This window comes from Amphiura filiformis, chromosome 18 (genome assembly GCF_039555335.1).
Source record: "Amphiura filiformis chromosome 18, Afil_fr2py, whole genome shotgun sequence".
Taxonomy (NCBI): domain Eukaryota; kingdom Metazoa; phylum Echinodermata; class Ophiuroidea; order Amphilepidida; family Amphiuridae; genus Amphiura; species Amphiura filiformis.
In genome coordinates, this window is record NC_092645.1 from 1270560 (window position 1) to 1283665 (window position 13106).

The window sequence follows — 13106 nt, forward strand, 5'->3', positions numbered from 1 at the left end:
GACACTTGTAAACAAGCCGTGCTCGAGTTTGATTGACATATGACGTCAGACGCGATAAATTCTTTTTATCGCGGTCTTTAATTATAACCATGTATTTAACATGTCCGCCATTTTTAAATTCAAGATGGCTGCCAAACTAAACAACATACTACTAAGGATATGGCTTTTATAGAATCCTTGGTATCACAAACATTGGTATTGCCATCATTTATTTTCTATAGATATAGGAAAAAATATAGTAAAATTGGCGGCCATTTTGAAATTCAAGATGGCCGCCCTCTGCAGCAACTCCAAAATTCGCAATAAAGATTTTCCTTCCTATTCCTAGACGGATGTAGAACGTATTTAGAACGTATTCTAATCATCAAAATTCTGCGGATTTGCATTTGCCCCTCACCCCTTTACAACAACCAACAGAGAGACAGAGAGGTTCTCACGTAATGTTTTTAAAATTTATTTGAAAAAAAAAATATATAAATACAAACAATAGCTGAGTTCTATTATAAGACACGTTCTTGTTTCATCAATGTCAGCCATAATGGCACTGATTTTAACAAAAAATTATAAACACTTGTTTTCATAATGTAAACTTCATGTAAAAAATACCAAACCCCACAAACAAGTATTCTGGTGACACACTGATGTGGACTATAATACTAGCAAAACTAATTACTATCAAAATCTGTACAAAGTTTATCTAAGTGCACATTTGTTGGTATGTGTGTGTGGATGTCTGATATGGGGCTGTAGTGTATGTGTGTGTAAATATGTGACAGGCCCAATGCATTCTTTTAAGAATACAACTTTATTTAAGGCATAGGTAAATATGTAACGTAGTTAATGCAGAGTAGTCTTTAAATCAAACTCTGTATCATAAAACTTTCAACTTTCAAGAAAAGTTAGCGGTCTATGGAGATTATATGAAGATTAAATTGATTTTAAAACTTTAAAAAGGACATGAAGTATCTGAATTATTTCTTAAAATATTACATTTTTACTGTTTTCATGACTGAAATATTACATAAAATAGCAAACTTATTATTCGGTGCAAAATGGAAATATTTTTTCGGTGCAAATCTATATCATAACCATAGCAATTAAGAAGTAAGAAGTTATATTATATACTTTGTATAATACAGGATTATCACGAGTTAACAGTATTTACATATATTACTAATGCAACAAGGATAAACGTACTACATTTACGTAGACATTACGTTTTGTTACCTGGAGAGATTTGATCATGTCTCACCTCCTTTGCCAACCAAATCGACGGTAATAACTCTTGTAGTGAGGGATCAACATTTAACCACAAATTGCCTCAGGCAAAACTCACTTCCTGGGAACCAAATACCACACAAGGTCATTTTTATGTAACTCATTGACCCATTTGTGTTATATACTGCCTCTAGCTATAATGACATCCTTGTGATCCGGTCAACTCATATACGAACCTCAGGAGGGAATTCAATTTTTGACCAATTCTCTCCAGGTAGTGAAACGTAATGAAAAATGTCGATTATGTAAGTACCATCTTGATACTGAAATAGGCCAAACCAATAGATATCAATAATGCCGTTATTTTAAGTCGTATCTTGTAAAACCATCAAAACATAAAAAACACCCTATTAAACACACTATCACGCAGGGGCGTAGCAAGAGCCTGGACAAGAAACAGTGCGAGGCCCTATACACAGGGCCGGATTTACCAATGGACCAGAGGGGCCCACAAAATTGTCCTGTGCACGTTCCTCTTAGACCGATTGCAAAAGGTTGCGCGCTTCGAGCATATCATACTCGCCCTTCACATAACAAAATTCCCCTTCATTTTGGGCTAAAATGGTCTGAAATTAAAAATTTATTTCGCGCGCAAAATGTCCTAGTAAGATCAGGGTAAAATATCCTTATCTCCCATTTTTGATTTGCTATGCTTCTATCACCACTGTCGATCTTATAGTATGCCCCCAATAAACGGTAAACCAAACTTGGCCTCTTGAGTGCACATGCCTTCCTCATGGTGAGTTTGGGCGTCCAGATTTTGGCCTTTTAATATATATCTCCTTAATCAGCGCTTATTTCATTTTCTCTTTTGCTTGGGGCCCCTGAACCCTCGGGGCCCATGGACTTCATCCATCCTGCCCCCCCCCCCACCCCCGCTTGATACGCCCCTGCTATCACGGTATTGCAAAAACTTAAGTTTACCATTCTACAAGCCACACTCGACCTGACCTGTCCCTATGAAATCTATACACTCCTTGAATGGGATATTACCATGATTACTGTCATGTCTTCCATGAGTGCATGGACTTCATTTGGAACAGACAACTATAACTTATTTTACACAGCGATAGAATCTAGATGGTCCGGGTGTTGAGATAATTTAAATAAATAGAAAAAGAAACACCTTGACGTCCAATACACCAACTTGAAACTGACTCCATCCCAGCAGTATAACAACATAATAATATTAAGACAGTCATATCCCAGCCAACACACTACGTTTTCACGACTTTCGCTGACTTTGTACGTCGCACAGTGACGTATTTACAACGTTATTACCCGGATATGATTTTAAAAATCCTTGAACATTCGGTGATGGCGTGGTATTTACGTCTTAAAAACGTACAAAGTTAACTTTCTATAATTGATACGATTATCACAACGTTCGATTGGACTTAATAGAGACGCCTGAATAATACGTTTCCAACATGACGTCGAAATACCGTCATAGTGACGTCATATGAACGTCCGAAAATCAATGTCTGAAAATAATGTCTTCACAACACGAGTTCACAAATTTACGTATTTACAACGTAGATAACTTAGCCTACATACAGTCATCCTTAGCTCTGAATATGTTCTTGCCAATGTACGACGTTGACTTGTATACGACGTTGTAACAACGTAAAATTGTTGGCTGGGATATTCAAATCAATAATAGATTTAGATGCGATTGTTACTGCGGCATTGTGTCTTCATCCAGATGTGCCCAAACACCCAGTACAAATGATTCTATCTGGCATTCGTTCTGTCCTCTGATGATTCGGAAGTAACCATCTTCGCCCCAGCTTGTTCCCCAGGAGTTTGCACAAAGCTAAAATGAAAATAAAAATGAATACACAATTTTACGTTTTCGAAGTTAACACATTCAGAGAAATGTTGCAGATGTATGTTCAGTTCGAAGCTGATATTCACAGGGTAAAAGGTGGGGGTACCCATTTTCAAAAGATATTGTAAGTTCTCGTTCACAGTCGCTCAACTTTCCATTTTTTTGCCTACTAGAGCTTACTAAAAGGTGCTTATCACTGCCATTCATGTTGCGATATTTTCATGAATTATTCTTATCCGATATTCCCCAATTCAATTCAATCCAATATTCAAATAAGCCTGATTTGCTAATAATGATATTGATGATCGCTACACAGTCCTTTTTAGCAGAAAAGGGGATAATTTCAGCATGGCACCTGTTACCAACTGTCAACATTTGACAGCAATTGCGTTAGAAGAAGGTCACTTTCTGGAAAGCTGGAATGAACAAGGTCACCTGATGTTACTAATAGTTTGATCGGCGGGAATTGTTAGGCTTTTGCCACTACGTCGAAAAGTAGACCGGAGTGATATAGTTGACATGTCTGGTCTATATTTTGTGTGTTAAAGAAAGTAGACAAAATATGGGACTTCAATTTGTGATGCTTCTGGCGAGATGCCACATGACAATTCTCAAAATATAATATATTGATATTAATCCGCGATGTTATAAGGCCCGCCGAATACGAGCTAATCAAACTATAATTCCCTATCCTCTGTTAAAGTCAATGCAATATGACAACGTGATTCAATATCATGGAAAGGAATCGAACTCCTTTGGGAACTCATGCTGTTAAAAATAATTGCTAAAGTAAATATGTTAAAGGACCTGTAGCGTAATTGTAGTTTATTTGTTTATCTTTGTGACTGATGACAAGAAAATATTGTATTTTCTTAAAACCCTAAGTTTGTATCAACCTATAACCCAGCAAACACAATGTCGGGTTATATAAAGGGGGTAAAACGTTTCAATATCAATTAAAAAACATTTTTGAAAACTTGATGCAAAACATTCTGAACAGAACTTGGAACAAGTTCATTAGGAATGTTGATTTTAACTGTAATCAACTGCCCTCTACGGTGTCTCCCGTTACCCATAAAAGAAAACAGTCAGATGTGATGAGTTTCCAGTCTGATGAAGCCACTAGTGTAGTGGTGAAACGTCACTAAAAGGTGAGTTTAACACCATCGTTTTTGCAGGAATTGTTTAAAATGAACAAAAATGAACAATTTTGAACAGCATGAAGTGTTGACAAAATATTTAGCAAAAATGTTTGCTCCAAATATTTTAGAATAACGTTTAAAAGACGTTTTCATGATTTTGTATAACCCGACATTTAAATATTATTAAAATGTTTTGAATAAACCTTATAATATAACATAAGCCCCAATCCTAACCCTAAACATAACCCTAAATCTAACCATAACTCTAGTCCTAACACTTATCCGTAACATTATTTTGTAAATTAAATCTAATACTGGAACTAAAATTTGCAACTCACTTTGCTACGTTGCGTCCGAAAACTTCAGACTTCGTCAGGCATCTGATTGTAGATGTTGTGATGACGTCAGGTGTTGTGACGTCACAACACCTGACGTCATCACAACATCGTAACGTAGCAAAGTGAGTTGCAAAATAAATTAGATTTAATTTACAAAATAATGTTTTGAACTACTGGATACAAAATCTACATCTACACCAAGATACTTAACCGTAACCCTAACCTAACACTATATCCCTAACCCTATGCTTACTCTAACCCTAACCCTAACCTTATCCTGGCCCTAATCATAACATAAAACGCTTTATACCATCACTTTAACCATTTTCGGACTAATAAACCTTCGTACTAATTCACAAGGATAGTATAGGAATAAACATTTGTATTCCTCTTTTGAAGTGTGCAGACAGTATCTAAATTATTACCAAATTTACCAATAATATTTGGGGTTTTCGTACATTGGTGAAATAAATATGTTGAAATGAAACATGAACTTACCCAATAATCTTTGGGGTCTCTTGGATCTGAGTAATCCGTTCCCCATCCTATGATTCTGATAGAATGCCAGCCGGTTTCCTTCTGATCGGGTGAATCATTTGCTGCGGCATCCGAATATTTATATACACCTCCTGCATATGCGTAAAAGTCTTCTTTAACCTCGAATGAAGCTGAAATAAGAAAAGTGAAAAGATCATACAAATTAAAGGTAAATTAAATATGTCTATAAACAGTTCCCAAAACGAATTGCCATCCGATATTCTAGAGATTTCTGACGCAACAACAATAATATTGCGTGAATTAGTTTTAGCCGAAATGTATTTGAACAGTGAATTACGTCATAGGATGTTACGATGTAGCGCCCCTCCCCCCTCCCTGGGCATCAGCAGGTTTATATCCCAAATAGGATCTATTTCTAGTCCTTGGTCACGATTTAGTCTCGGTTTTTGAGTCCTTATCTGTATGGCATCAAGAACTCTCCGGTAAAAATTCTTTTGCTCCCGTTCATACAAGCACCTTGACGTTTCCCCAATCAATCTGGTGACCTTTAGATCTCACTACATGTTCTCTGACCGCTGATTTAGAGCTGCCATTCTGTCAATCATATGATGTCATCAGTGAGAGATATCCCGATTGTAGACAAGATATCAACACAGCATCACCATCTGCTGAAGACGCTAGTCGGACTAGTGAAAACGTTCCAGGTGAGCAAAAAATAGTGTAGTGTTGAAGTTTTAATTTATTAAACTTTAACTTTTTATCTACCACTATGTATGAATATCCACTCGTGTATTTAAACAGATATAAATAAATACCTTGAACAGGTCCATTGCTCATTATTTCAGCACGTATGTCATCCTCCTGAAATTGAAAAAGTGGTAAAATTAGTCAAGTAATATAATATTTCACACTAAAAGTAGGTATACCACCTCAAAAAAGGATTCCAACAACGCAACAAAGAGACAGCACAGTTTCTTCAATGAATCTTTATTTAAAACAGTTTTTATTTCAGTTTTTGCTCCTATGTACTTTTAATAACGCACAAATTAGCCATTCACCGCTCTCAAACCAGATGTCTAGTCCGTGGAGTTTTGTATAGGCCAGTTTGTCACTTTTAAAACCAGACCTTCGTCTAATCAAATGCTTGTAACTTTGCATCTTGAAGTCACATTGGATTCAATGGGGTGTCATAATGTGCAGGATTAGATAGTGCATCTATTAAAAAAACAAGTTTACTCCAATATGGTTCAGTTTTGAAATTGTGATTATTTTTCCAAAGTGTAAGGATACTTTTTTGGCGCAGTATAATCTTTCCTGACTTTGTTAAAGCAAAAATATTTAAAAATCTCTTATTGAATAATCATAATAAATCAACTAAATAAACTATATGTTAACAATTTCGGCCAATCTGCAGACAAATAAAAGCTGAAAATGCCACTTATTCAATAAGAGATTTTTAAATATTTCTCAAAACTTATAGCGCATTGGTGACAAGTAAGATATGTAAATGCTGATTAACATGTTTGTAAGTTCAAATATTATAACACTATGTTATACACTGAAAACTTAAACTAGTCAGGCAGTTGCTTGACTAACTTAAAGCTAGTCAAGCAGGTTAGTCCAGCCCGCCTGACCAACCTAACGTTAGTCAAGCCCGTATCTCAAGCTAGTCAAGCCTGCTGGACTAACTTGAAATTTTGATAAGCTAGTCAAGCCTGCTTGACTAACGTGTAATGCGGTGCTTGACTAACTTACAATATCGATGGCTTGACTAACTTGAAGATGCAAACCGGCTTGACTAGCTTTAGGTTAGTCAAGTCGGCTTGACTAGCTTTAGTTAGTCAAGCCGGCTTGACTAACCTTAGGTTGGTCAAGCCAATGACTTTCGTAACTTTCATTTCGCAATACTAAATTGCGCAACCGCTTGAACATGCATGTTCAACAAATAGGAAATTGCTTTGAAATGACTGCCCCATTGTACGTAGTTGTCTTGTTATAGTTAAAAATATTGTCGGAATGGAAAGTTTAGGATTGACAACCTGGCACTAGCATTATTGTTTAACAACATTATACTGTTTATATTTGTAAGAGCTTTCTGATGGTTATTAATGTAATTTAGGGATATTCACAAGCTATTACAGAGTTTAAAATCTAAGGTAAGCATACTAAACATGATAAGTACTGATAATAAATTTCACGAGTAGTAAGTGCCTCCGTGGTCTAGTGGTGAGTGTAGAGGGTTTGGAATCTCCAGGTCCGAGTTCAATTCCCAATGAAGGTAAGTGGTCATAAATTTGTTGTAATCATGATAACCAGGTAAGAGGATTTTCTTCAAGTAATATATCAGCTTCAAAACGCAAAATTATGGGAATAAATCCCACCAGACAAGATAAAATTCCCCATTTGTCTCTTTTTTTCCCTTTTTTTTACCAGTAACGTGGTTTGCAGCACGCTAGTCAAGCAAGCTAGTCAAGCAGCTGCCTGACTAGCTTAGGACTGCTTGACTAACGTTAGGTTAGTCAAAATGGACACCATCTGGACTAACGTAAAGTTAGTCATAAACTAGTCGAGCGACTAACGTAAGGCTAGTCAAGCAGGCTTGACTAACGTCCAAGCTAGTCAGGCAGGTTAGTCAAGCCTGCTCGACTAACATCAAAGTTAGTCAAGCACGTTAGTCAAGCAGGCTTGACTAGCCTTACGTTAGTCAAGATGGGCACCATCTGGACTAACTTTACGTTAGTCAAGCTGACCAATATAAGTTTTCAGTGTATATACATACATGTGTGCAAATGTAAACACTGGCATTGATTTGTAAACACTGTGATTAATGTGTTTATGTGTTGGTATGTTAAAATTATTATGGCACTGTTAAACACACAAGTGTGAAAATGTAAACACTAGCATTGATTTGTAAATGCTGATTAACATGTTTGTAAGTTTAAGATATTATAACACTGTTAAAGATAAAAGTGTGAAAATGTAAACACCGGTGTTGATTTGTAAATGCTGATTAACGTGTTTGTATGTTAAAAATATCATAACACTATGTTAAACATACATGTGTGCAAATGTAAACACTGGCATTGATTTGTAAACACAGATGTTAATAAAATGCAAGTTGAACACGATAAAGGTGTTTATTAAGTGTTGCTCGCTCATTAACGTGTTTTCGTGTTGAAATAATTGATACTTAAACATGCTTAAAGTTGAACATGTGTGTTAATAATTTAACACACATGTTTAATAATTTAACACATATGTTTAAAAATTAACACTGGTGTTATTCTCTGAAGACTTGAAATCACTTACACTAATGTTTGTAATATAACACCAAGTGTTAATTTATGAACATTAGTGTTAGAACCATTAACATTAGTGTTAGAACCATTGACATGAATTATGTGTTTATTAAGTGTTGCTCTGAATAAACACAATATGGTGTTTAAATAAAAACACTTGTTTTTGCAGTGTATATGGCAAGGACTACAACTACGGCACTGAAAATTCAGCAACTCAAGGCAAGTAGTTATATTGATTTATTTATCAAATATTGGTTTTCCCTCATTTTTGGCTGTAACTCCACAAATGTTGTCTGTGCTGAAATAAAATTTCCAGTGTAGCAGTTGTAGTCCTTGCCCCTATAATATACATATCTTACTTGTCACCAATGCTCTATAATTTTTGAGAAAAACGCAAAAATAGGCACAAAATTTGGCAGGGGTGTAGTACCCCCTTAATAAAGACAAAATATACTGTTGTTTACCTTTGTGGAAATCCTGTAAGGTGGGCTAGTTTTATATTTTCCTGATGTTTCCTTCACATTGGGGCATGGTTCTGTGACTTCGCCTGGTAACATACAACTGTATTTCTTCATTTCAGCGTCTTTACTCTGCCCACTCATATAGGGATAACAATTGTCAGTAACAACACTGAAAGGAAATAAAATATGGGAAAATAAAATAACAAGAAAATACGATTCTTTACTTTTCTTCCTAATTTCCACAAATTTGCAAACTTTTTTTTTTTCTACTACTCTTTGCGTAAATCTGCAACGTGTATGAAAGCATAAGTGTACTTGAGTCATTTTGAGCAAAACCCAAGAATCGGTCACTAGAGCCAGGTTTCACCAACCCATTTTGGGGTTTTAACGGGCTAAACCTAAGATTCAATCGGATGCTACAATAAGAGTACCCTGCATGTTTTGCAGGTTATTCCTAGGGATGTAATTCAAAACCTTAGAATAGCTACCCGGATTTGAGTTTTGCCTGGCTAAACCCAAGATTCGGAGGCTATTCGCCACTTGCACGGTTCCGCCATTATGCACTATATGCGGGGAGAGCCTCGAACTGGCAGCATACATGAAAGGAAGAATTACGTAACCTTACACAGAATGTTATATGACTGGTTCAATTCCCATTCATGTATGCTGCCAGTTCGAGGCTCTCCCCGCACATAGTGCATAATGGCGGAACCGTGCAAGTGGCGAATACCCTAGTATCGATGCCCATTCTTAGGAATGGACTGCAAACCCTAGAATCGATACCCGATTTGAGTTTTGCTGAGCTATTTCTTAGTTTGGGGAGCAGAACCTAAGAATGGGCTGGGGAAACCCGGGTATAGCGACCGATTCTTGGGTTTGCGGCTCTAAATGATACACTTATGATTCCATAAAACGTGTATTATTCAAGTTATACAGATGGAGGGTTTCAACCTCTTCGCCGTCGGACGAGTATAAAACTGTCAAACTGTCATCAGAATTAGCTCCGACTAAAGGAAAACAGAATTGTGACGTGTCATGTCAAAAGGAGACACTTTTGGGCAGGATATCAATTTTGAGGTTTTTACATGTCTTAATTAAAGAGATATTTTGCGCCACAACGCCGTTTTCCCCTATGAAATCGAACATTCCTAAGCGAAGATATTGAGTTCGTAAGTTATGGTATTATAAAATTGGAAATTGAGATATCGGCCTTTAAAAATATCATTGACAATGTTGAGAGTAGGAATTACCTTGACAAATGTCTCAAAAAATACAAGATGCCAGTTATATTCCGGTCTGATACTATCAGACAATATTTTTAACATTAATAACATCACAAATTCGCAACAAACCCAAATTGTGAAAAAGTCACCCCGGGCAGATTTTTGGCTATTTCTCCATTTACGATCCTGCCCAAAAGTGTCTCTTTTTGACATGACACGTCACAATTATCCGGAGTTATGCATTACGAATGTAGTATAACTTGTCTAAACGAATATCAATAGTAGGTTGGTAATAATAAGTGCACTGGTCTTCGAAATCAATTAATCTGTATAGATGAGGTGACCTATGATGTCACATGTTTACATTCAGACCGCCCTCTGTTGTTTCAAACCAGGCAAAATAACATAGGAGTGTCTATGACAGACTACATAAATCTCTTTAAAACTCAACTTTTAAAAACCTTTGAAGTTTTGTGTGATACTATGTATATAGCTTGATGCATTTATAAACAAGATTGATACCATTTTTAGTATTATTTGCTTTGAAACCAAAGTTAATGAATAAAAATCATCTTCTCCCATGTAAACTATAGTGTTTTTTGCCTGACAGTTTTGATCACAGACCAACATAGGGCGTATCAAATGTAAACACATGTCACCTCATCTATAGTCGGACGAAGTAATGGCTCGGTTAAAAGGGAAACGGGCATCCAGTGGTACCGATGGTCAAGAGGAAGAGAGAATTTAGAGCTAATCACGGTTGTTGTTTTTTGTTGTTGTTTTTTGAGGGTGTTTGTATTTTTGTTTTTTTTACCATTAACGAATGTGGTCGGTTTACGAATCATAGATAGCAGTAAACCGTCTCTTTTTTTGTTTTTAATGATTGCATAGATGGCGGCATTGTCGATATTTTCACAGTACAACATTACAAAGGCATACATGCTTTACCGTGGTCTCTACTACGCTCGGGGATTCGCTTAAAGCAATCCACGGATTATATAGGCTAGAGACGGTTCATAATGATCGGGTATTCGTCAATTTGAGGAAATAATATTTGCATATAATACATACCCTCGCTTCCTCATATACCACCAGGCTCTGTCAAGATGGCCTCCATCACATCCTCGTTGTCCTCTTGTATTACATGATAACAAATTCTGCGGTGATAACAGCATGTCCATTTTACCTTCTGACTGAATGGCATGGCGGTCAGATGCAACAGCTAAAATCAGAAATAAATTATGATATAATAACAATCAGATTTTAAAATAAAGTTACATGTGGTTGTTTTTCTAGGCATTAGCAGTAAGAAACTCTCATCTTGTAGAGGCTGTTGACAAGTGTTCGCCAATAGATAGCAATTAACATCTTTGCTGAAGTGAACATTTGATCTTATATCAGGGACTGGTGGCCACTTGGTGGTGGCTGACAATATTTGATCCCGGTATCTCTACAGCAAGGTCATGTGATCTAATAGACCTTCATGGTCTTTGTTTGACATGAACAGCAAACGTATACGCTTGCCTTTGGAGTTCGTTTCTATTAGTATTACGGTACCTCCTCCTTAAACACGGTATTCATTTTTTACCTTACATGGCGGATTTGAGCGTTACGTATGCATGGTATGGTACAATTTGAGTCGGTAATCTTTTAGTATAGGCCTACTATCTTTGGCAGGTACAGATGGTTCTGTGTCATATACTGGGGTACCCAAAAAGGTGGTTACTTGTTGATGATTAGCATGGATTTTAAAACACTGTCTCTTAAAGACACTGTCTCACTTAGAAGATTCAATTAGGTCTTAAATTGAGGCTAAGCTATACGATTACTACTCTATAATATCCTGTATTTAAGATAATTTGTAATTATTTTATGACGTTTGAAATGAAATGTGTCAAGGGTGGTTGTGGATTAGGGGGAGGCGGATTAAGGGGAGGGACTAAAATCGTAAATTTGATCTAAACCCCCATTGAATCTAGTATCTTTGTTTATGAAAATCGGTTAAGAAAATGAAAGGGTGCGGGCAAAAACAATCGAACAGTGGGGGTATTTACCCCCCCCCCCCCCCCTCCTCTTTTCAACATTCACAATCATTCTAAGCAAGTATTAGTCTCTTAAATGACCTTATGTACTCATTTAGACATTTCTTTTTCAAAATACTCAGGATGATGACCCACATCAAATGAGACTTTTAGGTAAACATTTCAGTTTCTTTACTAGGTAACTATGGTACCCAGTTTATGACACACGACCAGATATATTTTCAACCACCAACCTGTTGTCGAAAACGCCCATGAGCTTCCACAATGTCCCTGGTCCATTACTTTCTCAATAAATCCAGGCCACTTATCACGGGCATCAAAGCTATCTGGTAGCGGTGTCTCATACTCTAATTTCACCTCCGTCATACGGGACACCATTTCCGCTGGTTCTAGTGTACCTAGTCTGTATGTGATGCCTTCTTCCAGAGTGAGACCCCATAGGAACGAGTAGTTACCAGCGGTCCATCTGTAATGAAAAAGTGAATGTCAACAAATTGTCAATAAATTTGAACAAACATTAATTTTACATTATGACCCCGATTTGATGCTGATATTGATAACCTCTTCCCTGTGACGAAATAGGACATGACTTAGGATAAAGGTTAGCATGATTAGGAGTAAAGATTAGGGCACGATTAGGGTTAGGGATTAGGATGAGGGTTATGATTATGGTTGAAGGGGGCATCACTGCCATTCTGAAGTTGGTTCGCAAAATATACTACACTTATTATCTAATACCGCTCTGAATATTTTGAATTATGAATTAGGATATAGCTTTCTAAGGTATTAAAACATTTTAATAAACAAACCTTTAGCAACTTGTTTTTGAACAAATCATGAAATTGCATATGCCAGATTGGTAGCCTAATTGTAATCATAACAAGAAAATTTATAAAGAACCAAATTGGTTGAAACGAAAGATATCGCCATTTTGACGTCGCCATTGGATTAACACATAATCATGAAATCTCACAAACAATTCTAAATTTGTTAT

At 36.5% G+C, this 13106-nt stretch overlaps 1 protein-coding gene across 1 annotated transcript in view; it reads right to left on the reverse strand.

Annotated features, from left to right (window-relative positions):
• Positions 1-438: 438 nt before the first annotated feature.
• The window catches only part of LOC140139735 (uncharacterized peptidase C1-like protein F26E4.3), an 86187-nt gene continuing 73519 nt past the window's right edge, over positions 439-13106 (reverse strand). Inside the window, exons 5-10 of the mRNA XM_072161440.1 lie at positions 12346-12578; positions 11142-11292; positions 8851-9016; positions 5903-5948; positions 5088-5257; positions 439-3094 (exon numbers count right to left, since the gene is read on the reverse strand). Coding sequence (XP_072017541.1) covers positions 2957-3094; positions 5088-5257; positions 5903-5948; positions 8851-9016; positions 11142-11292; positions 12346-12578 — 904 coding nt within the window. The 3' untranslated portion in view covers positions 439-2956. The remainder of the gene's footprint in view (positions 3095-5087; positions 5258-5902; positions 5949-8850; positions 9017-11141; positions 11293-12345; positions 12579-13106) is intronic.